The sequence below is a fragment of the Orycteropus afer genome, unplaced genomic scaffold, assembly GCF_000298275.1.
Source record: "Orycteropus afer afer isolate SDZICR_OR568_19922 unplaced genomic scaffold, OryAfe1.0 scaffold00060, whole genome shotgun sequence".
NCBI classification, from domain to species: domain Eukaryota; kingdom Metazoa; phylum Chordata; class Mammalia; order Tubulidentata; family Orycteropodidae; genus Orycteropus; species Orycteropus afer.
The window spans coordinates 7,614,493-7,640,388 of record NW_006921647.1 but is presented as its reverse complement, the minus strand read 5'-3'; the positions used below and the strand labels follow the sequence as shown (position 1 = coordinate 7,640,388).

The window sequence follows — 25,896 nt, the reverse complement described above, 5'->3', positions numbered from 1 at the left end:
GAATGTTATGTGTGAGAAATATTGTACACTGTGCCTATCCTCTGGACCTTCTTTACTGATAGCTTTGTTATAAGAGCTAGGATATATTTTTCTAGCATATTATACATTGCAAAATTTAATAGGAAAGATCATTTTAGTTTTTCTTAATTGTTCACTTATGAAAACAAACATCTTTGAAATATAATTTTGAACATGCCAAAGAGCTGTTTTCAAAATGTACCAACCGTAACTGCAAAACCAGTCAGGCTATGTACTAGAACACAGCATCTCCTCCAAGGGCCCACCTGTCGTGGTATCACCTGACAGCTGCCCATGGAGCAAACTACACTCTAAATAGAGCCCAATGTGCTGAGAACCTGTTTTTGCCACCAATGTTAAACCATTCAGATATTTTAATAATTTTTATCACTGAAGTGCATTTCCCTAATGCTTGAAAAAACATATTATTAGACAATTATAATAAAACTCTCGTGCATACTGAGCAACAAACATTAATTTTCTGAAATAAAAAATGGGTCTTATATTCACAAATCCCACAGCTTGGAAATGTATATGATACACAACATTTAACCTGTCAGCAGCCTCATTAGTGTCAATGACTAGGAACTGGCAATCAGTAGATAGTGTGTTCTACATGTGTTTATGTTTTAAAATGCTCTTAAAATAGCTCCACTAGAGAGGTTGATATAAAACATTTCTCTACTGGACAAATGAATTTCAGTTTAAATTGTATGGTCTATTAAGATTTTTTTTTTTTTAGGAATTCACATTTCTCATGAAAGTGATTATTTGTAGTAAAGATAGCAAAACTCAACTAAAATAATAAAGGCTGGTGGATAAAGAATCATCAAAAGTTCAACCACATCAATAGGTAAATGAATGTCAAGAAAATATGCAGAAAGACTGATGGATCTTTGATGATCAAGAGCTCTATGTATATACTTGTTTGGCACCCATATTCAGTATACATACTGGCTATTAAGACATTTTTATAAACTGTAAGAAATATGTGAGCTATTTCAAGATATAATTCTGAAAAACAGACTTCCATGTAAGAAGCCAATTTAGGAAGAAAACAACATAAACAATAGTAACTTGTGTGCTCAAGTGAAGCATCTTTTTAATTTTGAGTAATGAAGATGTCAAGCCAAATGCTAGAGTAGTTTAACTTAATTAGGTGGCCTATTTTTCCAGGCATCCTTTCATTTCCCATTGAAAACTCAGCTTGTATGCAAGGAAACAAGAGCAATTTTGTCTGTAATGAATACCTCCGGGACTGCACAGAGTAATCATTTGAATGTTACAGTGAAGACTGGTTTGAGTAACTAGTTTGGGCTTGTTAAGATGCCAGACTTTGTTGGACTAACTAGATTTATCAAAGCATGGCAGCTTTATCATTTGACTGCGTCAATGGTCAAAAAGTCAAGTTGACTTTATTCCTGACATTTCTGCCAAAAGGAACCAATCTAAAAGTAATTGGTCTAATTTATAGTTCAAATTTATGACACAACCATGGAAATGTTATGGACCATAGTAAAGAGATTTTTTTTCTTTCCCTACAATGCTCTTAAAAAATATTACCTTTAACACTGTTAAGACCCTTTCTCTCGCCTCATTTACACTATAACCTGGACAATTTTCTTATTAGGAGAACATATAATTAAAATATATGTAGCCATTAATACGTGTGCAAATCTGAAAACATTCTAACAGCAGATTTTTAGAGACAATTGTACAGAAAGGAACTTGGAGGGTCCCCTTGTTTCCACTGCCAGTGCACTGTGATGACAAATAGCAATATGATACTATTTTCAGAATAATTGCCTATTATTAGCGAGTTTATTATCACATTAATTCTTTGAGTCTTGTGCTTAAAATGTTTCTCCAAGGAGGAGGGAGTGCTGGAGACTTTTGTGAATGTGTCATGGCAGTGATTCACGGGAGAGGAGCTACTGGAACTGAATGGGCAGGGCTGGGCTTGCTAGATGTCCTGCCATGCAGGGCTGAGAACCATTATAAGTAGAAGACTAAAATAATTAATGTGATTAAAGACATGCTCACAGAATATTTTAATTCATGTATCCATCTTTCAACAAATAATGCTACATACCTCTGATATTTCAGACATTATTCTGAGCTCAGGAAATACAAAGGGAAACAAGATCTAGACCTCATCCTTAAGATCTCACAATCTAATAGGAAAGACAGACAAGAAAATAGGTGAAGAGTCCAATATGTGACATGCCATGGAGGGGCAAAGCAGCCCCTCAATAACTCCAAGTTATAGATGATGGAGACACACCAAATGTGTGTCCACAGGGGGAAAAAAAAAGGTCAGTTCTTTTAATGGATCACTGAGGCAACAGTGAGGAGAAATGGAAAGGCCAAGATGAGGGTAAGGTGAGTTAAAGTGAAACCGTGAGGCCCAGAACGGAGGCAGTAATTATGTGAATGGAAAAGAGGAGACAGCTTTGTAAGTTATGCAAAGAAAGAAAAAAAAAAAGGTAGACTCAACACTATCTGGTGATTAACCAAGCCCTGGGTGCTAAGGAAGACTCCTGTGGAAGGGAATTGATTGATTGGAAATCTGGTTCAGGCAAGTAACCTAAGCTTTTCCATAATCTAAATGATACCAGACAAATCTTCTGTCTCCCCCATCAAGTGATTATTTCTTGTCTAGAAAGAGTAATCCTTCTCAACCTTTTCCATGTGGTACCCAGACTGAGGCATGGATGAGAAGGAATGAGCTCCTGCCAAGAGAACTGGTAGAAAACGATGCTGTAGGGGACAGAAAGGGTGATTGGGTGGAAAGGATAGAACAACCCGGTAGCACACAAGAGAATGTTCTTCAAAGTGCTATAGCAATGGCACGCACTCAGAACTAAAAAAATAAACACTGATAACACAGAAAGTTCTGAGAGAACCAGACTCCTTTAGACTAAAATGAAGTTTCTCAATGTTTTGTTTCTGTTTCCTTTGATGTATTTAATTCAAATGAACATTCATATCTTGGGTGCAATTGCACCTTAAGAACTACAGAGAGTACTGTAATTCTGGAGGTTGGAGAAAGGAGCTTCAGTTTTTTAGGAAAAGTAAAGGCCACACTGAGCATGTAGACCTGAGTGGCCCTATGTGTCTGGAGGAGAGTCAGAGCTCAGTTGGGAGGCCCCATCCATGTCAGCCATGTTGTTCTCTGCTCTGATTTAGACATAGCCATTGATACCAAACATGACAAGTTTAGAAAGAGAAAGGAGGTAGTTTATGATAGACTGCTGGCACCTTTCACTTCCTCCATTCCTTTCATCAGCTCACTCATATTTTCCCACAAACTATATAGGAAGGATCTGGCAGGGTTTGGAAAAGCACAGAGAAATCTTGCATTGATATGGTTCAAATTCTATCCACAATAAGAAAAAGGTAACTAGTTTTAAATTAAAGCACTAAATGGCCTGCAAGCTCATAGCTATTACAGGAGAAAATAGTCCATATTCCAGGAAAAGCACCAGAGAGGAATGGATATGTTATGTGCTTTTATTACACACTAGTTCAGCTTATTATAGGGTGGTATATTTAATTGAGGAGCTCTGGTGGCGTAGTGCCTAAGGCACTGGACTGCTAACCAGAAGGCTGGCAGTTCAAAACCACCAGCCACTCCTCGGAAGGAAGGTTGGGCAATCTACTTCCCTAGTGATACTGCCTCGGAAACCCAAGGAGGGGTCGCTAGGAGTCAGGTCTGACTCGACGGCACATAACAACAACACAATATTTAATTGAGAAGCTGCTTATCAATTACAAAATTATATGCAAAAAATGTTTTGAAGGTTTATATACACTAGCTTAAGATGTATAGAATGTACATGGTAGACAGTGCCAAAGAGCCCATTGGGACTGTCTAAAAGAATATCATTAATTTTTACAGTGTGCTTCCACTTCTGGAGCAATTCCAGTGTTGGCTTTCTATAAAAATCATTTCAAGTATAGAATGATGCTATTTGCTTGCAGCAACATCACAGGAGCAGGAGTGCACCATATGTTGCTACTTAGCAACTTCGTCTATAAGTCCCAAAGCATGTACTGATTTGAAAATTGAACAGGAATTATAATTGTTGAGTGATTCTATGAGGCAAATTGTCTTGGATTGCTAAACTATGCAGATGTTTGATGCTCTGTAGGAAAAGGAACAAAACTTTTTTTATCCCCCAGCAGGATGACTAAAGTCTTATTTATGGTTGCCTAAAGGGGCAAATTGATTAAAATTCCCTGAAAGAATATCAGGTAATGAATTCTTGAACATACTACAATACAGTAAACAAAAGGAATGTCAAGTGTAAAATTGAGCTCAAGCTATTCAATGTGTGTAATTTGTGAAATTTATTTCCCTCCCAGCATATGTATTATCTTACATTAGTCTAATTTCCTAAGTAGCAAATTCTAAAAACAGTTTTATATATGCAATGTTATTAAAAAAGAGTTTGCTTCGGGAACACAAACCTGCCATATTTTTCAAAAGCACAAAAAGTATTTGGCGCTCTCTACTACTCCATAAATTATCACTGGTATTTAAGACATTCTTAGTAACTCCTGACTGAAATGTTAAGAGAAATAATGTTAGTTGTTAGATTTTTAGCCAGAGCTGAATGTTGTACTTAAATTTCAAAATCTAAGGAGCCAGGCTGTTAAGATGAATGTGCTCTGCATTTCCAATCCTTTATCCAAAACTCCTTAAGACGGACATAATCATTCCCTGAAAGGAAGCAGCTGCTTTATAACAGCAATCACTTATTGAGTTTGTGTTTCTACTGTTTCAAACAAATTCAATTAGCCCTTACACTTCAAAACCCTAAAGGCACCGAAGGATGATACCGGTCTGCTTTAATCCAATAGTAATACTAAACTTGTCAGTACAGTTTTGGGATTGATGGTTAGAAGAAAATTAATAATAACATAATAACATTTTTCATTTTTTAATCAAACAGTGCTATTCAGAACTACCTACAGACCTTGGAGGGTACTTTGCTGAACAGAGTGAGTTAAGCAACAATTGCAAATGCAAAGCTGGGCCTTCCAAAGGCATTCTTAGAGTAATCAACTCAGCTGAGTGGAAGGAAATGTAGGATGGATCTTTGAATGCCATGATGACCTTTCAGCCAAACAATATAGTGTAGTTTCAAGACCATCTGCCCAAAGACGGCAGGGTTCATAATGGCTGCTAAATGCAAAGTTCATGGAAATGTAGGCCTGCCCTGTTTCATGTTAAGCAGGGAACCTTTTTTTTCTTAGAGAAATTTCAAAGCCCCACAGAGTACAGCCCTTATATATACATTAGATTTAATTCACTGACAACTTCCATGAAGAAAAAGAGTTTTACTTTCCCCTCTGCACCCCCTTTACTCCCCTCCCAGGCAGCAAATCTATTTGACTAGACATCTCAACATTTAAAACTACCATATTAGCATTTGGGAGCTCTGGTGGAGTAATGTCTAAGGCATTTGACTGCTAACCAGAAGGCTGCCAGTTCAAACCCACCAGCTACTCCTTGGAAGGAAGACTAAGCAATCTACTCCCATAGAGACACGGCCTTGGAAACCCAAGGAGGGATTGCTTTGAGTAGAATCAACTCGACGGCAGTGAGGTTTTTTAAAAAATTATTATTATTAGAGTTTATGTATTGTTGTTTGTTGTTATGAGCCGTTGAGTTGGACCCAACTCATAGCGGCCTCTCCTTGGGTTTCTGAGGAGGTATGACTATGGACGTAGATTGCCCAACATGCTATAGTTATTGATATATAAAATGCCAGGATGCCATGGTTTTACTATTCTGGAAAAAAAAAAAAAATCTATAAAAAGCTCCTGTGAACTCTCCCTCTTACTTCACTTATTCATTTATTTACTTTTGCTTACAATGTTCTTATATTTAACATTACACTGGCCCCCTAGGGCAGTTATAATTTTGCTTCAAATGCCCTTCCTGAATGAAAGGGCTTGGTCTTAAGTATCCAAAAGATAAATAACCAAGCACTTACTTTTACAAATGTAACCATCATATTTTCACTATATTTTTGTTGTCATTTCTCATGATAAAATACGTTGTCAACTAGTCCCAGTGAAATGGATACAAATATGCCCTTGAAGGGTTTCAGTCATATCAAACATTTTGATCTGAAAGCTACCCCCCACCCCATGGATTCTGAAGCACCATTAGCGTCCACTCTGATGCACTGGCATTAGCAAAATCCCACTGACCACGTGATTTCAGGTGTAAATGTAGCATGTTGTTGAAAATGGCTCCGATATTTGATAATTAAAGCTATGTGTGACATGTGTAGCTTATAATGATGAACTCATCCACAGTCAGAAGCCCAAATAACCTGCACCTGTAAAGACTTTATTTCCTAAAGGTAAAACAACTGTTTAGGAAAGATCATGCTGGCAAAACAGCTGCTTGCTGTTCTGGAGAGGAAACAAGGTAGCAGCTTTCAACAAATGCCAACTCTGGTGTTTTATCAGCGCTATCTCATTAACTGGAAACAAGGCTTAAATGCTTTGTTTATAAATTATGATTATTCCTGATTGAGGCAGTTACTGATAGTGCTACTCATTTGCAATGCAACTCTTTGAATTTGTTTAATTACAGTTTGAAACAAGGCAGAGAAGATTAATTAACCCACCTGGCTGGCTGGCACATAGTCCTGGCTCGGCTCTGTCATGCTCATATACATGTTCTCACCGTCAAACTGCGAATGAAATAATAGTAAACATTCAGCAATCTTCACTGTGTGTATTTTTTTTTTTTCTTTTTCAGCAGCAAACTGGAAAACAGTAACCATAAAAAAAAAAAATACTGTGGTCGGGAATATGGAAAATCTGTCACAGCAAGTGAGCCACGTCTTTTCTTTGATGTTTCTGTTGTCATCCTTACTGACCCTGGATGTCAGTGATTTGGAGTAATTAGTGCTCTAGTAATTACAGCAAGTAAGCAAGAAATGAATGGCTTCCTTTCATCTGCAATCTGTTTTAAAACAAAATGGCTCATTTTGCACACCATGTATATATATATCGCAGCTCGCCTGTAATGAAGTATTAAATGAATGGCATGATTTCTGAACGAAAAGGATAATGGAAAAGACACTAAGGCACAGCTCAGTGCCTTCTGAGTTTAGCTCTCAAAAACGAAAAAGCATAGTATTTTCATAAGAGATGAAAACCGACTTTATCCTAATAGTTTTATGATTTAAAAAATGTTCACTTTAAAATAATATTTGAAAAGAGCCTGAACCCCTATAACCATGGTTAAGAATGAAAAGAACAATGAATAACAATAAAAATATACAGGCTGTGTGATTAAATTTTCCTTGCTGAAAGAAGAAGAATGAATGTAAGTATGACAAATGCATAACAACTTACATATATAAATGTTTTCAAGCCAATGGACTTAAGAAGATGGAAGGAGGAAATTCACGGGTGCAGGACAATTGCAGGAGAATCAAGTAGTTTAAATAACAACAACAAACTATTTGGGTTTTTTGAATGCAGTAACCACTCCATTCAGTCTAAACCTTAGCTATCTTAGACACTTGACAAATGGGCAAAATTTTTCTTTTTTAGTAAGAGGAAGAAATTTCCCAAGGAAATAATCAACTTAGACTAATACATCCAACTTCAAAGTGCTTGGTCTGCATACACGTTCATTGACAAGACTGATTTCAGACATAGAAACTTGAAATTTGAAAAATTACTTTCTGAAATGCAACATTGTTATTGGTAACAGTACAAATGTACATATGCCCATTCTTTATCTACTGTCAGAATCGGGGAAAAAAAATGTGTTAGAGACATTGCCTTCCACCACTATGAGGTGCTAGGATCAGAGGGCTACACCAATCTGGGCACATACCACGACATCTACATTTTAGTCAGCAGCACTGACTAAATGCTGATCAGATAAATTCACATAAACATCAACTGTAAAAGTAGAGCCATCACTAAAGACCCCGAACCACTCACTAGGTTAAGTTCAAAGAATCAAATGATTTCCTCATACAGCCCTGTAAAAATATTTCCAGTTATGTGAACAACTTATCTAAACAGATATGAAACCACATATTCAGTGACGTGGTTGTTAGCATACTTCAGAAAGAGCACACCTGGAATAGAAGAGTTGGAGATTTGGGTTGCTTTGTTAACTGGCTCAGCTTCCCTGATCCAAGTGACTTACCCAAGGTTGCTTTTCCGTTGGGTCAGTGGGCTCCTTCTTCACCCCACAGATAGTCTACCCTGGAGTCTATCAACCCCCAGACCTGACAAAGAGCCTCACTTAGCAGTTCTCCTGTTCCAACCCCTGTGTGAGTGCACTGGTTTGTTTGCAAATGTTTTTAATGTGAAAATGCCAAGGAACCATTTAAAATATGGACAGTTTCTCTGACTGTAACAAACTAAACTGAAGTAGCGAAGTGAATCAAATACTCCACCGCAGATGCATATTCTATAAATGTGTTACTTTCTATTTCATCTTCTCTAACTCATTTTCTAAATCTGGTGTCGTTCTCATGCCAACTAAGGCTTTGGAGTTTTGGTTTTAGTCTATCCAAAATGCATGCTAATTCAGTATATTCAACACTAATGTTCTTGATAAAGGCTCTTCCATCAAAAAGTACCAATATGCAAGTGATATTGAGCTAAGGCTGTAAAAGCATTGTTAAAATAAAACAATTACTTACTGTATTATAATTATGAGAGTTAAAATAATTTTAGTACATTTCATGTCCCAACCACCTGTAGCTTTACGTATATTACTGATTTAATCATCACAACAGCCAGGAGTTAGATATTATCATTATTACCTGTATTTTACAAAGGAAGAAACATATTCACAGAGAAGTTAAACTATATATTCAAAGATACAAAGCTCTTAATAGGAAGAACTAGGATTCAAACCCAGACAACTTGGCTTTCTATCCCATGCACTTAACCATCAGAATATATATTTAATATTTTGAAGCCTATTGATGAGTTAGCAATCAATTCTGAAAATCATTTCAATGAATTATCAAAGCAGAGTAGTGCCAGTATCTCAGTGATGTTGCAATTTTGTCAAGAATTTCTGTAGTGTTGTGAAACCCAGAAACAAGTGTCATGGTGAGCTGTCAACTTAGTCATCAGCCTGGCTGAATATCTCTGGATGATTAAGCCTTAAAAGACTTTTTAAGAGGTGGCTTTTCTGTTGGCATCAGAAGACTCTGAACTCCTCTGAAAGCTTATTTCTGGAGGGCCTACAGTGTCAAAATGCCTGGAAAAATATTTATTTCATGCTATTGCTTGTGTGGATGGAAGGTCTTGGCTGCACTCCCACCTTTCTGGCCCCGCCCTGTACTCTAGTCACTCCACACATATTCACAGCCCTTTGTCCAGGATGCCTTTCTTCTCTTTTACTTGTTGAAATATTCCTTACCTCCTCAGCTCCCAGTCTCGGCATGCCCATCATCAGCCCTCTCTTTCTGGCAATGTCAGATTACCCAAAAGGCAAAGTAAGCACAGGCTTGCTTGTTGTTGTTGTTGTTGTTGTTGTTGTTGTTATGTGCTGTCGATCATAGCTTGCTTACTAATCAGTAGTGAACACTTTCACATTTTTTCACCATATCAAAGATTCTCCTTCTAGGTATGGCTGGCATCTGTTTCTCTCCCAACTCACTATCACATTCTTACAGAACCAATCCTTCTTCAAATTGTACAATCCCTGACAGGGATGGAGTATGCAGTAAGCAAGGTAAGCATAGACTTATTTGTGCTTACTTACTAATCTGTAGTATGAAAAACAGCATGTGGTGGTAAATATGTAAAACTATTTACTACAGATTAGTAAGCACAAGTAAGTCTATGCTTACCTTGCTTATTGGGTGACCCACCCCTGGTTTCCGGGAGGGTTTTGCTCTTAGGGTAAGACACATTTGCTCATGGAGAGCTGAACTCCACTAGACTGTGAACAACTAGAGGGCAGAGAGGACATCTCTATCTTTAGTGTCCCGAAAGCCTAGCACCAGGCATAATAAAACAAAACAAAACAAAACAAAAAAACCCATTGCCTGTCAAGTTGATTGGGTTTCCAAGGTGGTGAATCTTTATGGAAGTAGATTGCCCAGTCTTGCTTCCATGGAGTGGCTGGTGGATTTGAACCACCATCCTTCTGCTTAGCAGTCAGTTGCCTTAGGCACTGGCTAATAATCTTGGAAAGGTCCCTGAAAGCATCACATCTGAATTCTTCATGTTAGGATTGAAAGAACAGACATTTTATTGGTCACCTAGCCTTTCCGGGAATAGAAGTGAGGTCTGCCCTCCAAGCAGAATAGTTTTCCACTGTTATTGTTTTATATTCCACTACCCATAAAAAAGGACCTTTGGTAGCATAGTGGCTAAGGCACTTGACTGCTAACCAGAAGGCTGGCGGTTCAAACCCACCAGCCACTCCTTGGAAGGAAGATGGGGAAATCTACTTCCGTAGTGATACTGCCTCGGAAACCCAAGAAGGGGTCGCTATGAGTCGGGACCGACTCGATGGCACATAACAGCAACACAGCACCCATAAAAAGGGACCTCTGGCGGCGTAGTGCCTAAGGCATTTTGACTGTGTTGGCTGGTGGTTCAAACCCACCAGCCACTCCTTGGAAGGAAGATGGGGCAATCTACTTCCATAGTGATACCGCCTTGAAAAGCCAAGAAGGGGTCGCTGTGAGTCAGATCTGACTCAACGGCAGTGAATTTGGTTTTTGGACCCATAAAAAAAGTTAGCTTTAGCCTTAGAAAGGACTGAAATTCTAATACATGTTGACATGAATAAACCTTGAAAACATTATGGTAAGTGAACTAAGCCAGACACAAAAGGACAAATATTTTATGATCCCACTTATATGCAATATCTAGAATGGCAAATGCATGGAGACAGAAAGTGATTAGTGGTTATCGTGGCCTGGTGGGAAGGTGCAAGGAGGAGTTAACGTTTAATTTAAATAGAGTTTCTGTTTGGAGTGATGAGAAAGCTTTGGAGACCAATAGTGTGAATATAATTAATGCCACTGAATTCTAAAAATGATTAAAATGACAAATCTTATATATATTTTTATCACAATGGGGAAAACAGAGTAGGGATTCAGACTTTACGGTTCTTTGTACATGACATCTCTGTATACTCCCCTGACTTGGAGGCAGGTATTTACACAATCCCACTATAATGGCCCTGCTTCACTACCTGGACTATACATTAACTGTCATCAAGTTGATTCGACTCATGGTGAACCTATGTGTGTCTGAGTAGAATTGCTGCTCCACACAGTTTTCAATGATTGATGTTTTTAAAGCAAATTGCCAGACCTTTCTACTGAGGAGCCTCTGGGTGGCTTTGAACCACTGGCCTCTCAGTTAGCAGATGAGCACTTTAACCACTGTGACAGCAGGGCTCCTACTCCCATATCTAACCATACTTTATTTCCATGTATTCTCAATTTAAAACCTGAAGCAAAGTTTGAAAATATAAATAGATTGAGTTATTTAAATCTAAATTTAAATGGCATCAACACAGGATTAGCCTTTTTGACCAAGGGCTTTCCTATTCTTTATTGTGTTTTTATTTCAAAGCACCAGGGAATGCAATCACATAAAAAGTCATTGATAATCTTCTCTACAGTTTTTTGAAATTGTTTTTAGAGGATATTAACCAAACCCATAATCCCAGAGAGCTTTGCCAACTAGATAGTTATTATTTCTTCTATTTAAAAACTGAAAGCTGACATCTAGCAACGTTGGAACTTAGTGAAGGATGAGCAAAAAATGGGTGATACTAGGCTACCAAAACCATTGATACAAAAAAAAATCAAAGTGAGAATTTGAATTATAAATCAATCATTGTCACTGGTACAGAAAAGGGGATCTTTTCAGGGAAATTATTATAAGAGAACCAGAAAATTACAGCTGAGGGAGGAAAAAAGATCTCCTGAAAATCAAGAAACAGTACCACATTGTATTGTCCCTAAAGGGGAAACCTTACATTCCTGTATATTTTTCAGAGGGAATATTTGATACTTTAATTGGAACAAAAAGCTAAAGATGGAAATGTTTATATAACAGGGGCTAATTTTCTTAGAAGATGCATTAAGTCATTATAAAAGAGTGCAATATCCTTCAAATAAAATTCCCATTATTGTATTGTTCTACCCAACATAAGATTATAAGATATTTATTTTTTTTCAGCAGTAGGAGAAAAAAAACTTAAGTCTGGGGAACAAAGCCCAAGACTTGGGCTGGTTCACACAGAGCAAAGCATTCTGGAAGATACAAGCACAGAGGGAAGGGAGAGACTGTGCATAAGAGCACAACTATCACAACTATCTTATGGCAGCTCATAAGCATAGTCACATGGATTCAGGAAAGATATAAGACGCCAACTCCTCACACTTCCTTCGGATCTTCACCATCCTCAGAGAAAAAGGCAAGAGACACTGGAGAAGGAACACCTGTCTATTTATCTTCCAATTTCAAGGCTGAACATGTGGATGTAAGATAGGCTTGAATCAGTCTGCTGCCAAGAAATCACCTGCTGAATGGAACTGTGGTGAATACAGTGGGCCTGTCAGAGCAGCTCACACTGAAAGAAAGAGAGAGAATCCAAGCAGAGCTGAGGCTATCAATGACCAAATAAAAGACAGCCGAGTTCCTCTGCTGGCCCTTTGTGTGGAAGTGTGTCACAACCAGGGAGCACACAGAGCTGAGCTAGGAAATGGAAACTCCTCTCAGTTGGGCTCCTGTCTCTTGATTTGAGTGGTAAACACTTTACCATAGATCTGAATGGTACAGACAGGAAGTGTGGACTTGGCTGTGGACCTGGGAGGGTTGAGGCGAGTAGAGAACACTAGACTCACAATTTGGAATCTGGACTCCACTTGGGGCCTGGCTTTATATTCTTACTTTTTGCCCAAGTGATATATTTACTTGGAGAAGAATTCTACAATACGTTCTCTTTGTTAACTTTGATAATAGAAATTTTCAACAATAACACCATGCATTTATACAAAACCTGTCCTTTGAAAACTCTCCTACAGCATGGCTCAGTGGCATGAATCTTGAGGACAGCAGTTCCTCTCTGCTGTTAAAGGCATGGCTACAATGTAATGGGGCTTTTTAACAAACACACTGAACTTTTAAATTCAAATGAATACTGTATTCTTTTTAGTAGTCACCTTACATGCTATAAGGAGTTTTGGTGGTGTCGTGCCTAAGTGCTCAGCTTCTAACCAAAAGGTCAGCGATTTGAACTCATCAGCCTCTCCTCAAGAAAAAGATGTGATAGTATGCGTCCATAAAGATTACAGACTTGGAAACTCTATGGGATAGTTCTACTCTGTCTTACAGGGTTGCTAGGAGTCAGAATCAACTCAATGGCAAAGGTTTTGGTTTTATGGTTTTTATATGTTCTACACTTATGATTATGACAGTTCAAGCCCGTTCTAACTTTTTCCTTTGGAGGCACTTTCTAATTGCTGTAAACACTTGAAGTCATTAGTTTACCATAACAACCTTAAAATTTAGTGACTATTACTATTTTCATTTTTAATATGACAAAATTCAGTCTCAAAGAAGTTATAAAAAAACTTGCCATTAACAGATCCAAGTACATGCCACCCTGATCTACTACTCAGCCCGCTTGCTTCAGTCCTTGGCCACTAGCCTTGCTTCCTGGCCAGGAAGGTTTGCACCATTCCCAAAGTTATAAAGGCCCTGTAGACACTGTTTCTGCTGCCACCACAGCTAAAGACCGGGGTGCCCCCAAGCATGGCACCACAGAGACCCAACATCTGGTGCAGAGTGCTGCCTTTCTCAGAGTCTGAAAAGAGGGGCTGGACAGCATAGCCAGGGAGTGTAGCAGAATTACTACCCAATGGAGGGGTCTGGCCCACGGTGTTACCCATGACGGCACTGGAGATGTCCAGCCATACACAGTGTTCTCTCCGCTGTGTGCCCTATTTCCTTTTCCTCCCTCACTCTTGCTTCCCAGGGCTTGCACTCTTAGTTTTAGCATGTGAGCTTTTCCCAGAGGCTATTCTGTCTTTGGGAGCTCTGGTAGCGTAGTGCCTAAGCCACTTGACTGCTAACCAGAAGGCTGGTGGTTCAAACCCACCAGCCACTCCTTGGAAGGAAAATGGGGCAATCTACTTCCATAGTGACACTGCCTCGGAAACCCAAGGAGGGGTCGCTATGAGTCGGGTCGGACTCGACGGCACATAACAACAACAACATTCTGTCTTTAAGGAGCTCTGGTGGCATAGCAGGAGCTCTGGTGGGGTAGTGCCTAAGGCATTTGACTGCTAACCAGAAGGCTGGCAATTCAAACCCACCTGACTCAATGGCACATAACAACAACAACAAGAACCGCCACTCCTCGGAAGGAAGACTGGGTGATTTACCTCTGTAGAGATACTGCCTCCGAAACCCAAGGAGGGGTTGCTATGATTTGGAACCAACTCCACGGCAGTGAGTTTGAGTTGGGTGGCATAGTGCCTAAGGTATTTGACTGCTAACCAGAAGGTTGGCAGTTTAAACCCACCAGCCACTCCACAGAAGGAAGGCAACCTACTTCCATAAAGATTTACTGCCTCAGAAACCCAATGGGGGGTCTCTATGAGTCAGAATTGACTTCATGGCACTGGGTTTTTTGTTTGTTTGTTTGTTTGTATTCCGTCTTTAATGGTCATGCTGCACTAATCTCACCACCCCATCAGCATTCAGATTTTATTGTATCATTTCTAAGAGTCAATAATTCTATTTTAAATTCCTCTGCAAAGAAAGAAGGAGCACTGGTGGTGCATTGGTTAAAGCATTCAGATACCAACCAAAACGGTTGCTAGCTCAAACCCACTGGCAGTCCACAGGAGAAAGATGAGGCAATTGCTTCTGTAACGATTTATAGCCTTAGAAACTCTATTGAGCGGTTGTACTCTGTCCTATAGGGTCACGATGAGTCAGAATCGACTTGATAGCAGTGGGTGGGCTGCAAAGACAGAAACAAGCTCTTGAAAAACAATGAAAAGACAGAGCAAGGGTTTTCTATACTATGAAAGAAAGAAAAATGCAAGTTTCTACAAAATTTCATGACCCCTACACTTCCCACAGATTTTCATGAACCCCTAACTTTCCACACATTAACCTCAAACTTCCCATATTCATTACTCATTGTTTTTGAAAGAAAAGAATGTTTGGAGGAAAGCTCAGCTATAACTCCAAATCCATTCTGGTGAATTTAATGGAAATAATTTTAACTAAAAAATACGCATGACACACACCACTAGTTTTAACTAAAAAGCCCCCGTAAGGTGTTTGCTATCAGAAAATAAGGGAGTAATTTCTAACTCAATACAGGATTTTGTTTTTTAAGTGAGTTTCCAAGTAAATTCTGAATTTCTATAAATCTTAAAGCTGCAAAACTATACTGTGCAGTTGACAGTCGATACAGTGTTAAAAAATTGGTTTACTACACTCCCCTGACTTGTCATGTTTTAGGCAAATTTTTCTGAATCCATCCTCTCTTTAGAGGCACAATTTGGGAAGTACATTCAAAATTGCTGGCGATCCATACCTAAGGTCACTTATTTCCACATCATATCAGCTCTCACTCACTTCATTTACCATAGTACCTAAATCAGGTGAAGATGTGGAATGCAAAGCATGAAGGTTGGATCTTTTATTGCTCGTATCCCTTTTTCAGCACAGTGAACATTTTTGAGCATCTGACATGTAGAGAAAAAGGTGAGAATCTTTCTCAACTTGTGTCTGGTCTGGAAGAGTCTGCTCAGTTCAGGGAACCTCAAAACAAGAAAAAGGTAAGAGACCAATGGAAGTTCAGAACATCAAGAAAGTTAAGAACTTGAATGGGAGATGTGTAAAAAAGATGAACAGAGAAGTGATTTCAGACTGGTTATTGGCAATTGAGTGGGATAAAAAGAGATATAATTTTTAAAAAGAATTTGGGGACAATCATTGAATGGACTGAATAAAGATTAAAAGTAGTAGTACCAAATAAAAGTACAAATAGAAAGGTACAGGGTTATTAAGATGGAAATTCTCACTTCTCTATTATTATTACTCAGAGAAATAACAATGTGACTAAGTAGAACAATTATGTTACCAAAATAGACTTTTGGTAATTCAAATCACCTAATGGTAGGACAGGTGTTGAAATTTATTTCGGTCTATATTCACAGCAAACGTGACCAATTAGAAATACAAGGGGTTTGGTCTAGATCTACTCTAGTTCTATTTAGAGTTGATATTCGACATATATTTTTTTCCAGAAGCTAGTAAATTTCTGTTTCCTAAATGAAGATATGATGATGTTTAAGAACTGGATTGAACAGCAGGAATTAAAATCCTTCAAGTTCTTGAGTTTGAGTATGGAGATGTCTACTGTGAAAGTAAGCAAAACTCTGTTGGACTATATTTTCATTTTAAGTTGAGAAGTAATTCAATCCATTTTTATATGAAAAGGAGTATAATTTTCAAAAAAATTTTAACATCTCTAAATACTATAGTTCTATCTATTTTTGCCTAGTCTTCACTGATGTTTAACCTATGACTTCATGTGACTTTCCCTGCTGACTTATCTACACTTTTATGAAGATTAGTGTACGCTTTTCCTTGCATTAGCTTAAAGCTTCTTGAATAAGATGTCCCCTTCCTAAGGCATATTCATTACATGTACTAATAGAGTTCCAATTCTAGTTTCTTTTAATTGTTTTCTTGTGTATAATAGTCCTAACCATCCCCTTAGGGGTTATTTTCCCACTCTTGTTTACACACACACACACACACACACACACAGCACTCTCTCAGATTCTTCATCATCCCCTTTGACAATGTCCTTTTATAGCATAATGGATATGTAGCTGGAAATATGTTAGAGCCGAAGCTGGAAGACTTCCTGCTGGAAACAGTATGCTTCTTTTTACTCAAAGCTTTATTTATACTGCATAGTAAGAGATGCTGGGTTCTCTTTGTTTTCCTTTCTGGAATGGCACTATCTGATATTCTTCTGCTGAAAAATTGGGAGAAGGAATTATCACCACATGGTGCTATCAGATTTGAACCATCTAGCGTGGTCTTGCTGGTACATTAAAATTAAATGTTCATGGAATATTCTCAAGTTAAAATGTAGCAATCATTCATCCATTCACCTATTCATTCAACAAGTACTCATTTTGCACCTACTGTGTGCCAGGCCCTTTTCTCATCAAAAGCAGCTAACATTTATTGAGTGGTTATTATGTGCCAGGTACACACATGCTTTACTGAATACTCACAACATTCTGAGGCAGGTAATATTGGAGTAAGAAAAATGAGTTTTAGAGAATAAAGTACTTTGGAAGGAGTATTAGGTCAGTCTGATAGTAGATAAGCACCTTATAGGAGAAGATCTGCTAAAGGGAAATAAGACCTTTGTGAAAGAAGATTATGGGTCAACACACACATTCTAAGTATCCCAGGTGACTGCAGGACTAAGGAATACCATATCCATTTTAATGACTATTTTCTTATTTCAATGGCCACAAGCCACTTAAAGACAATGGATATTTCCTAAAATAGCTATTCTATTCCCATATGCACTGCCATCGAATCAGAGCCAACTCACAGCAACCCCTCCTTGGGTTTCCAAGGCGTATCACTACGGAAGTAGATTGCCCAACCCTCCTTCGGAGGAGTGGCTAGTGGGTTTGAACCACCAGCCTTCTGGTTAGCAGTCAAATGCCTTAGGCACTATGCCACCCATGTTGTTGTTGTTGTTGTTATGCGCCGTGGAGTCAAACCCGACTCATAGTCAACTCTAAATGACCCAGAGCCATCCCTAGCAGGGGCAGAAGCTCTATAGAAAGACCATGGACTTGACTGAGCCAGAGTGGGATCTGAGACCTGCCTTTGCCCCTCATTAGCTGTGTGAATAGGGAAGTTAGTGCCTCTGTAAACCACAGGGCATCAAGCACTGATTTGTGAGGAGGACCAGACCTGTGCAGGCAGGCACTGAATACCACACACAAGGTTAGCAGATACACAAGAAAATTCCTTGCTTTTCTTATTAGGCATGATGGCCTAACCTAGTCTCAGTATATTACATTAGTCTTCCTTCTCTTATCCCATTGCTATAAATCCTGCAATGGCTCCCTAGGCTTTTAAAGGTAAATGTCAACTTACTTAGTTTAGAACACAAATTCCTTCATGACTTGAACAATTTTACCACTTCTTTATGATCTGTGTCCACTCTAAATGGTCAAGACCAGTTCTGTGCCAAGTGTCAAACATTTTCAGCATCACCTTGTCTGTGCCCTCCTCTCTACATTCTCATGCCTCTCTATATTTCATCCTGGTTTCGTTGTAGTTGTTAGCTGCTGGCAAGTCACCTCTGATTCACGGCGACTCCAAGTACAACAGAACAAAATGTTGCCCACTCCTGCACCATCTTCATAATCTTTGGCACGCTGGAGACCAGTGCTGTGCCCACTGTGTATTTTGAGTGCCTTCCAACGTAGAAGGCTCATCTTCCAGCACCATCTAAAATGAGATTTTGTTGTGATCCATAGGGTTTTCATTGGCTCATTTTTGGAAGTAGATCATCAAGCATTTTTTCCTACTCTGTCTTAGTCTGAAGCTCCATTGAAACCTGTCTACTATGGGTGACCCTGCTGGTACTTGAAATATGGATAGCATAGTTTCCAGCATCACAGGAACAAAGAAGTCACCACAGTGCAACAAAACATCAGATGGCTGATGTCCATCATTCCTTAGTGATTTACATATGGCCAAACAATCCACACCTCCATGCTTTCCATCCATCATCTCCTGTTTGGAATATTCTTTTACCTCCTGCTACATCTTTATTTCCTAGTAACAGAGTGATCATTGAATTTATTGTCTATCCTGGGACAATTTTGAAAATGAAAGGGGTACTATTACAAATTATGTTTGAATAGCAGGTGTAAACTTACACTTTCCTAGTCAAGGAGAATCTTCCCCTGACAAAGTAAGCATTCCCTGACATCCGGGATGATGGAGAGTCCCTTTACTGGGCTGTCATAAGTCCTCCACAGCATCTTCTACTGGTCACAGCATATGCCTCCCAGTGCTGTCATTGCTGCATTCCTCTCTTGCACAGACCTGTGAGTGCTTTGAGGCAAGTACTGTCTTGTTTACATTATTCTGTCCCTAGCACTTAGCATAGGAGCTCTGGTAGCGTAGTGCCCAAAGGCACTTGACTGCTAACCAGTAGCCTGGTGGTTCAAACCCACCAGCCACTCCTCGGAAGGAAGATGAGGCAATCTACTTCTGTAGTGATACTGCCTTGGAAACCCAAGGAGGGGTCGCTATGAGTCGGGTCCGACTTGACGGCACATAACAACAACAACAACAACAACAAGCACTTAGCATACACCTTGGATGTATTATTAGCTCAACAATATTAAATGAATGATTAAGTAAATTCTGTGTCATATTCTGGGAAATAAAAACATTTCAGATATCTAACGATTCCATTATTCTGCAGTAACATTTAATTCATGGACTTCTATTTCCAAACCAAGTTTTGTGCATGAAAATGACTTATCTTCCAGGACCATAGGACAAAAACTTGTAGAAACCACATCACACTTTAGTTTTCCATTTCTTCCTGTACTACTAGAAATGAACTTTCTTCAGTCACTCAAGTTGGAAAGGAGTTCAATTTTTGAGAATTTACAGAACAGATGAAAGCTTCATAGTAGCAGTTCCTCAAGTCCTCAGTCTACTCATTGATCTTGGTGGTCATTCCATGGAGCAGACTGTGTCCACTCAACACCAAGGTGGTTTCTTTTCCCACACTGATGTCAAACTGCTGATGAATATTTTGCTCCCTGAATCATTTCCAAGTCTCTACTAGCAGGTGAATGAAACGTTGGCTGGACTGGCAAACAGAGAGTTCTGCCCCTCCTTGTCCCCACCATGTGATATATGGGTAGCCCAGGGTCTCTTATTCCCTTGTAGGTAGAACAGACACCATCATGAATGGGTCTGAAATAAGAAGACACACGTTGGAGTCCTGGTTCTGACATATCCCAGCAGAGTGGTCTTGTGAATGACAGTAATAATTATATTATATATTATCTTTATTCAATTATTTCAGATTCAAATGAAACATGAATGTGCTTGTAAATTGTATAGAACTATAGACACAGACCCTGTGTTGCATTCTGGAAACTATGGTACTTTCCCAACACAACAAGTTGACTGTTTCCATCATTAATTGGAAAGATTGACAGGTGAAAAGTAGTGGAAAGAATCAGGCTCAATATGCCCTAGACTAGCTTGTGAAAGGGTATCTAATATGGAAAATAATATGCAGACATTACTTTTTATCTATCTAGCTGTTTATCTATATGTCTATCTGTCTGTCTCTCTGTCTACCACCACCCATCTGTCAGTTTGTTGTACTGTGGTGGCTTATGTGTTGCTGTGGGGCTAGAAGCTATGCCACCAGTATTTCAAATATCATCAGGGTCACCTATGGTGGACAGATTTCAGTGGAGATTCCAGACTAAGAAAGCCTAGGAAAAAAAAGCCACATTATCTAGTTCCAAAAATTAGCCAATAAAAACTCTGTGTATCACAACAGAATACTGTCACAGTGACTTCTCCTTGGGTTTTGGAGGTGGTATCTCTATGGAAGTACATTGCCCAGTCATCCTTCCAAGGAGTGGCTAGTGGGTTTGAACCGCCAGCCTTCTGGTTAGCAGTCAAATGCCTTAGGCACTATGCCACCAGAGATCCCAGACACGCAATCAGGAAGATTAATTGCTGGAAGAGAACATCATGTTAGGTAAAGCAGAGGGCCTGTGAGGGCAAAGGAGACCCTTGGTGAGAAGGATTGCCACAATAACCACAATGATGGACTCAAATGTGTTGGTGATTATGAGGATGACACAGAACAGGGCAACATTTTGTTCTATTGTACATAAGGTCATCTTGAGTCAGTCAGTGTGACAGCCACTACTTATCTATCTCTATATAAGTTAATATGTTGTTGTTGTTGTTGTTATGTGCCGTCGAGTCGGCCCCGACTCATAGCGACCGCTCCTTGGGTTTCCGAGACAGTATCACTACGGAAGTAGGATTGCCCAACCTTCCTTCCGAGGAGTGGCTGGTGGGTTTGAACCGCCAGCCGTCTGGTTAGCAGGCAAGTGTCTTAGCCACTATGCTACCAGAGCTCCCATAAGTTAATATAGAGTCATAAAAAAGAAAAATAAGGGAGTGGACAAAAATAGTAGAAACATAACCAAATAAACAATTAACTTTGCATGCATCCTGTGTGTTTGCATAAACATGTAAGTATATTACACACACATATTCGTTACGTATGTGCACTTATTATGTGAGTGTGTACAGGACATTTCCTTCTGAAATGTTTTTTATTTGACTGATGTTTAAATTACTTTAGATTACCTAAGGGAGTAGCTATTATTGTATAGTAATAAAAATTACTACACAAAATTGCAAGAGGAGTTGTCTGGAAATGCAAAGCACTACTGAACACTTCTTTTAGATCATTGAGAAAATATTACCCAGTCATAATAAACTACATTATATCACATCCACTTAAAATCACATTAGGCTAATTTCTTGTCACAAAATGAAGATTTAAGTCAATTTTGGCATAAAACAGTGCAATGTTATATACTTAAATACATAGTGGTAAGATGTAAGAAAGGAGTTGTGGTGGTGCGGTGGTTAAGCCCACAGTTGCTAACTGAAAGGTTGGCAGTTTAAACTCACCAGCCGCACTGTAGGAGGAAGATGTGGCAATCTGCTTCCATAAAGACTACAGTCTTGGAAACCCTGTAGGGCAGTTCTACTCTGTCCTGTTGGGTCACTATGAGTCAGAATCAACTCAACAGCAATGGGATTTTTATAATATAAGATGATATAGGTCTCCTATTGCATTTTACTTCCTATAGCTTATTAGCTTTATGCATTAAGTTATCCACAGGATAACACTCACTCATTGCATTTTATGGAACTGTATATTTTTTGTTCTAGTTCAACAATTGTATATGCTAGTAGATACTTTTAGTTTATTAGCTTTATGCATTAAATTATCCACAGGATAATAATCACTTGTATTTTATGGAACTACAACTTTTGTTCTAATTCAACAATTGTACACACTAGTAGAGATGTTAGCTGTTTCAGTGATCAGTTAATGTTCCTTATATGTGCACATCAAAGAAAATCTATCCTCTGTACTACTCTGTATCCTATTATTTCATATTTCTTTAAGAAACACTGTATTATTAATGTCTCTTGCACATTTCATATTTGCTATGAAAAATTCTAGTATAATATATTTTAATAACCATTAAGTGAATTAATATTAATGGTAGATTAAGTGGCTTCAAGACTTTTTTCTTTTTTTTTTTGCTTAAAATGTCTTCTGCCTAGTTTTGAGTGGAATGTACATATTTAAATGTTTTATCTAATGAGTCTTGTCTCCAAGAAGAAATCCTTCAATGTGACTTGAAACATTAAGCTTGAAACTAATAATTTAAACATGTATTGAAGTAAGAAAAGGATAGAAACTAAACATTAGAGTAAGATTAAATTATCTAAAATGGATTTTTTAATTTAAAAAGCAAAACAATGTTGCCTTTCTTCAAAGACTTTCCTCAGAATATGCCTACTCTCCATTCTACATAATTTAGGCAAACAAAGCTCTTTATACATGACAGAAACATATCCCAATCCAGTATTTAAAATTAATATTTTATAAAACCTCATTGTACCCCATTCAGAAAATCAACTTGCATTTGTAATAGTCCATGTGCATTTGTGATTCCAAAAGCTAATGTAGTTTCTCAAAATGTGCACATTGCAACCTTCATATAGACTGTAACCTGTACCTTTCAAAACAGTCCATTTTACACTGTCAGGTGTGAAAGGGACAGGGTTTGGTTATGCAGTTTTAGAAAAGCCTATGAAGTTTTGTGCATCTGCTATTTTCCCCATAACTTCTGTTTATATTTTACCCATTAAAGGCCACCGAAAAGACCATTTTTGAAAATTCTCTAAGGTGTAAAGTTCACTCAATGAATGGTTTTGATAATGCCAATCATATTAGCCATAGTTTTAGCAATTCTGTTATCTTGATGGTTATTAGAATTTCCTTCATTATTTTTGGATTCAAAGTTTGTTTTTGGATGCAACTATTGGTCTCCTCTCAGATGCAGCAAAGAAGAGTGAAGAAAATCAAGGTCATCTGGAAACAATTAGTCCAAAGATAAGACAGACCACCAGAACCTCACCCTCCATGACCCAGAAAAACTAGATGGTGCCTGGCTACCAATATCAACCACTCAGAAAGGGATCAAACCTGGAGATCTTAGATAGAGTGGGAGGAAAAAGGTGGAAAAAAATTCAAAAACACAAAAATAACCAGAATTGCTGGTTGGAGAGAGACTAGTGGAACCCTCAAGACTATGGTCCTGGGTTGCCCTTTGAGTGTGGAAATGGACTCACTTAAGTGACTGGCTCTCAGCTCAACAATACAAAGACCCACACATAGAACACCTACCCCAGGTCGATGCACCCACCTACTCTAGGGGAGATGCACCCCTTGGATCAAGCAGCCATGGGACACCAGAGGGGTAGCATTCACATAGAGGAAAAGCTGGACAGACAGGAATGCATGGATGAGAGGGGTACAGGGAGCGGGTGGTCACAGGCAGGAGAGCAGAGAGTTTCTTACTGTTGGGGACAGTAATCGGGCCATGAGACCAGATATGCATGAATGGTTGAAAGTAAAACAAGTTTGGTATGGAAATTTGCACCCAAAGCACAATTTAAAACAAAGAAAGAAAGAAAAAAACAAAATTTGTTTTGGTTTTTTGCTTTCAATTGTCAGGCCAAACCTCTCATTCTGATTTAATAATTTTATGATGGATTTAATGCAAATCACATCTATGAAAGTGGCTCTCAAATGGGGACAATTTTGCACTCTTCCCAGGAAATATTTTACAATATCCAGAGACTTGTTGGATCATTTTGACCAAAGGATGCTAGAGGCATCTAGTGGGTAGAGGCCAGGCATGCTCCTGTACACCTACAACACATAAAATAGCCCCCAAAGAAAAGAATTATCTGGCTCCAAAACAACAGAGCCATTGTTGAAAACTCTAGTCTAGGAAATGGGTTGAGTTTGTGGTTTGGATCATTTTCATGATTAACTGTGAGATGACAAATGAGATTACCTATGAAATGATTCATTTAAGTAGTAATGATAGCTTCAGTTCTAAATCAGTTACGAAGCTTATTAAACAAACAAACAAACAAAAATCATTTAGCTACAGTCTAGTGTGTACAATGTACTGCAATTACCCAACTCTTACTGGGCCTGTAATTCCACATGCATTGAGTGTGGTGTTCAAAACAAGAATTAAAGAGCTGAATCAGAATCAATGTGATGGCAATGAGTTTGATTGTATTTTGATTTAACACTACAAGGGGATAATGTGTGGTTCAAAATCAGGAAAGATATGTATCCTTTCACCATACTTATTTGTATTTGTACAATTTGTATGCTGAGCAAGTAATCTGAGAAGCTGGACTATATTAGGAAGAACACAACATTAGGATTGGAAGAGGAATCATTAACAACCTGTGATATGCAGATGACACAACCTTACTTGCTGAAAATGAAAAAGACTTGAGGCAATTACTGATGAAGATCAAAGACTATAGCCTTCAGTATCGACTACATCTCAACATAAAGAAAACAAAAATCCTCACAACAGGGATCAATAAGAAACACTATAATAAATGCAGAAAAAGATTAATGCTGTCAAGGATTTCATTGTAACTGGATCCACAATCAATGCCCTTGGATGCAGTAGACAAGAAATCAAATGTATTACAATCAGCAAATTTGCTGCAAAAGACCTCTTTAAAGTATTAAAAAGCAGTGATGTCACTTTGAAGACTAAAGTGAACCTGATCCAAGCCAAAGTATTTTCAATTGCCTCATATTCAGGCAAAAGCTGGACAATGAGTAAGGAATGCCAAAGAAGAATTGATGCCTTTGAATTATGGTGTTGGTGAAAACAACTGAATATACTATGGACTTCCAAAAGAACGTACAGATCTGTCTTGGAAGAAGTACAGCCAGAATAATCCTTAGAAGTGAGGATGGCAACATTTGGTTCACATATTTTGGACATGTTATCAGGCGGGACCAGTCCCTGAAGAAAGACATTATGCTTGGTAAAGTAGAGGGTCAGTGACAAAGAGGAAGACCCCTAATGAAATGGATTGACACAGTGACTACAACAATGGGCACAAACCCAGCAATCATTGTGAAGATGGTAAAGGACTGGGCAATTTTCGTTCTGTTGTGCATAAGGTCTCTATGAGTTGAAACCTACTTGACAGCACCTAACAATATCATCTCAGGCTTATAAATCCATTCATTCAAAAATACAACATGCTAAAACATGGATAAAGCTTGAAACAATTCTGCTAAGTGAATAAGCTAGACATAAAAGGACAAGTATTATATGATCCCACCTAAATATAATACGTAGACTAGGTAAATGCATAGGGACAAAAGGCTATTAGTGGTTAGCAGGGGCTGGGAGTGAGGGAGAATGGGGATTTACTGCTTATAAGGCACTGAGTTTCTGTTTAGGGTGATGAAAACCTTTTAAATAAATAGTGGTGAAGATTACACACATGGTGAATATAATTAATGTCACTGAATGGTTCACTTAAAAATGGTAAAAATGGCAAAATTTTTGTTACATATTTTACCACTTTAAAAAAAGAGTAACTTTTTAAAAAAAGAGACAAAAA

At 38.5% G+C, this 25,896-nt stretch overlaps 1 protein-coding gene across 1 annotated transcript in view; it reads right to left on the bottom strand.

Annotated features, from left to right (window-relative positions):
* The window catches only part of TOX (thymocyte selection associated high mobility group box), a 433,752-nt gene that overhangs the window by 216,371 nt on the left and 191,485 nt on the right, over positions 1-25,896 (bottom strand). Inside the window, exon 2 of the mRNA XM_007939482.2 lies at positions 6,669-6,734. Within this exon, the coding sequence (XP_007937673.1) occupies positions 6,669-6,734 (66 nt within the window). The remainder of the gene's footprint in view (positions 1-6,668; positions 6,735-25,896) is intronic.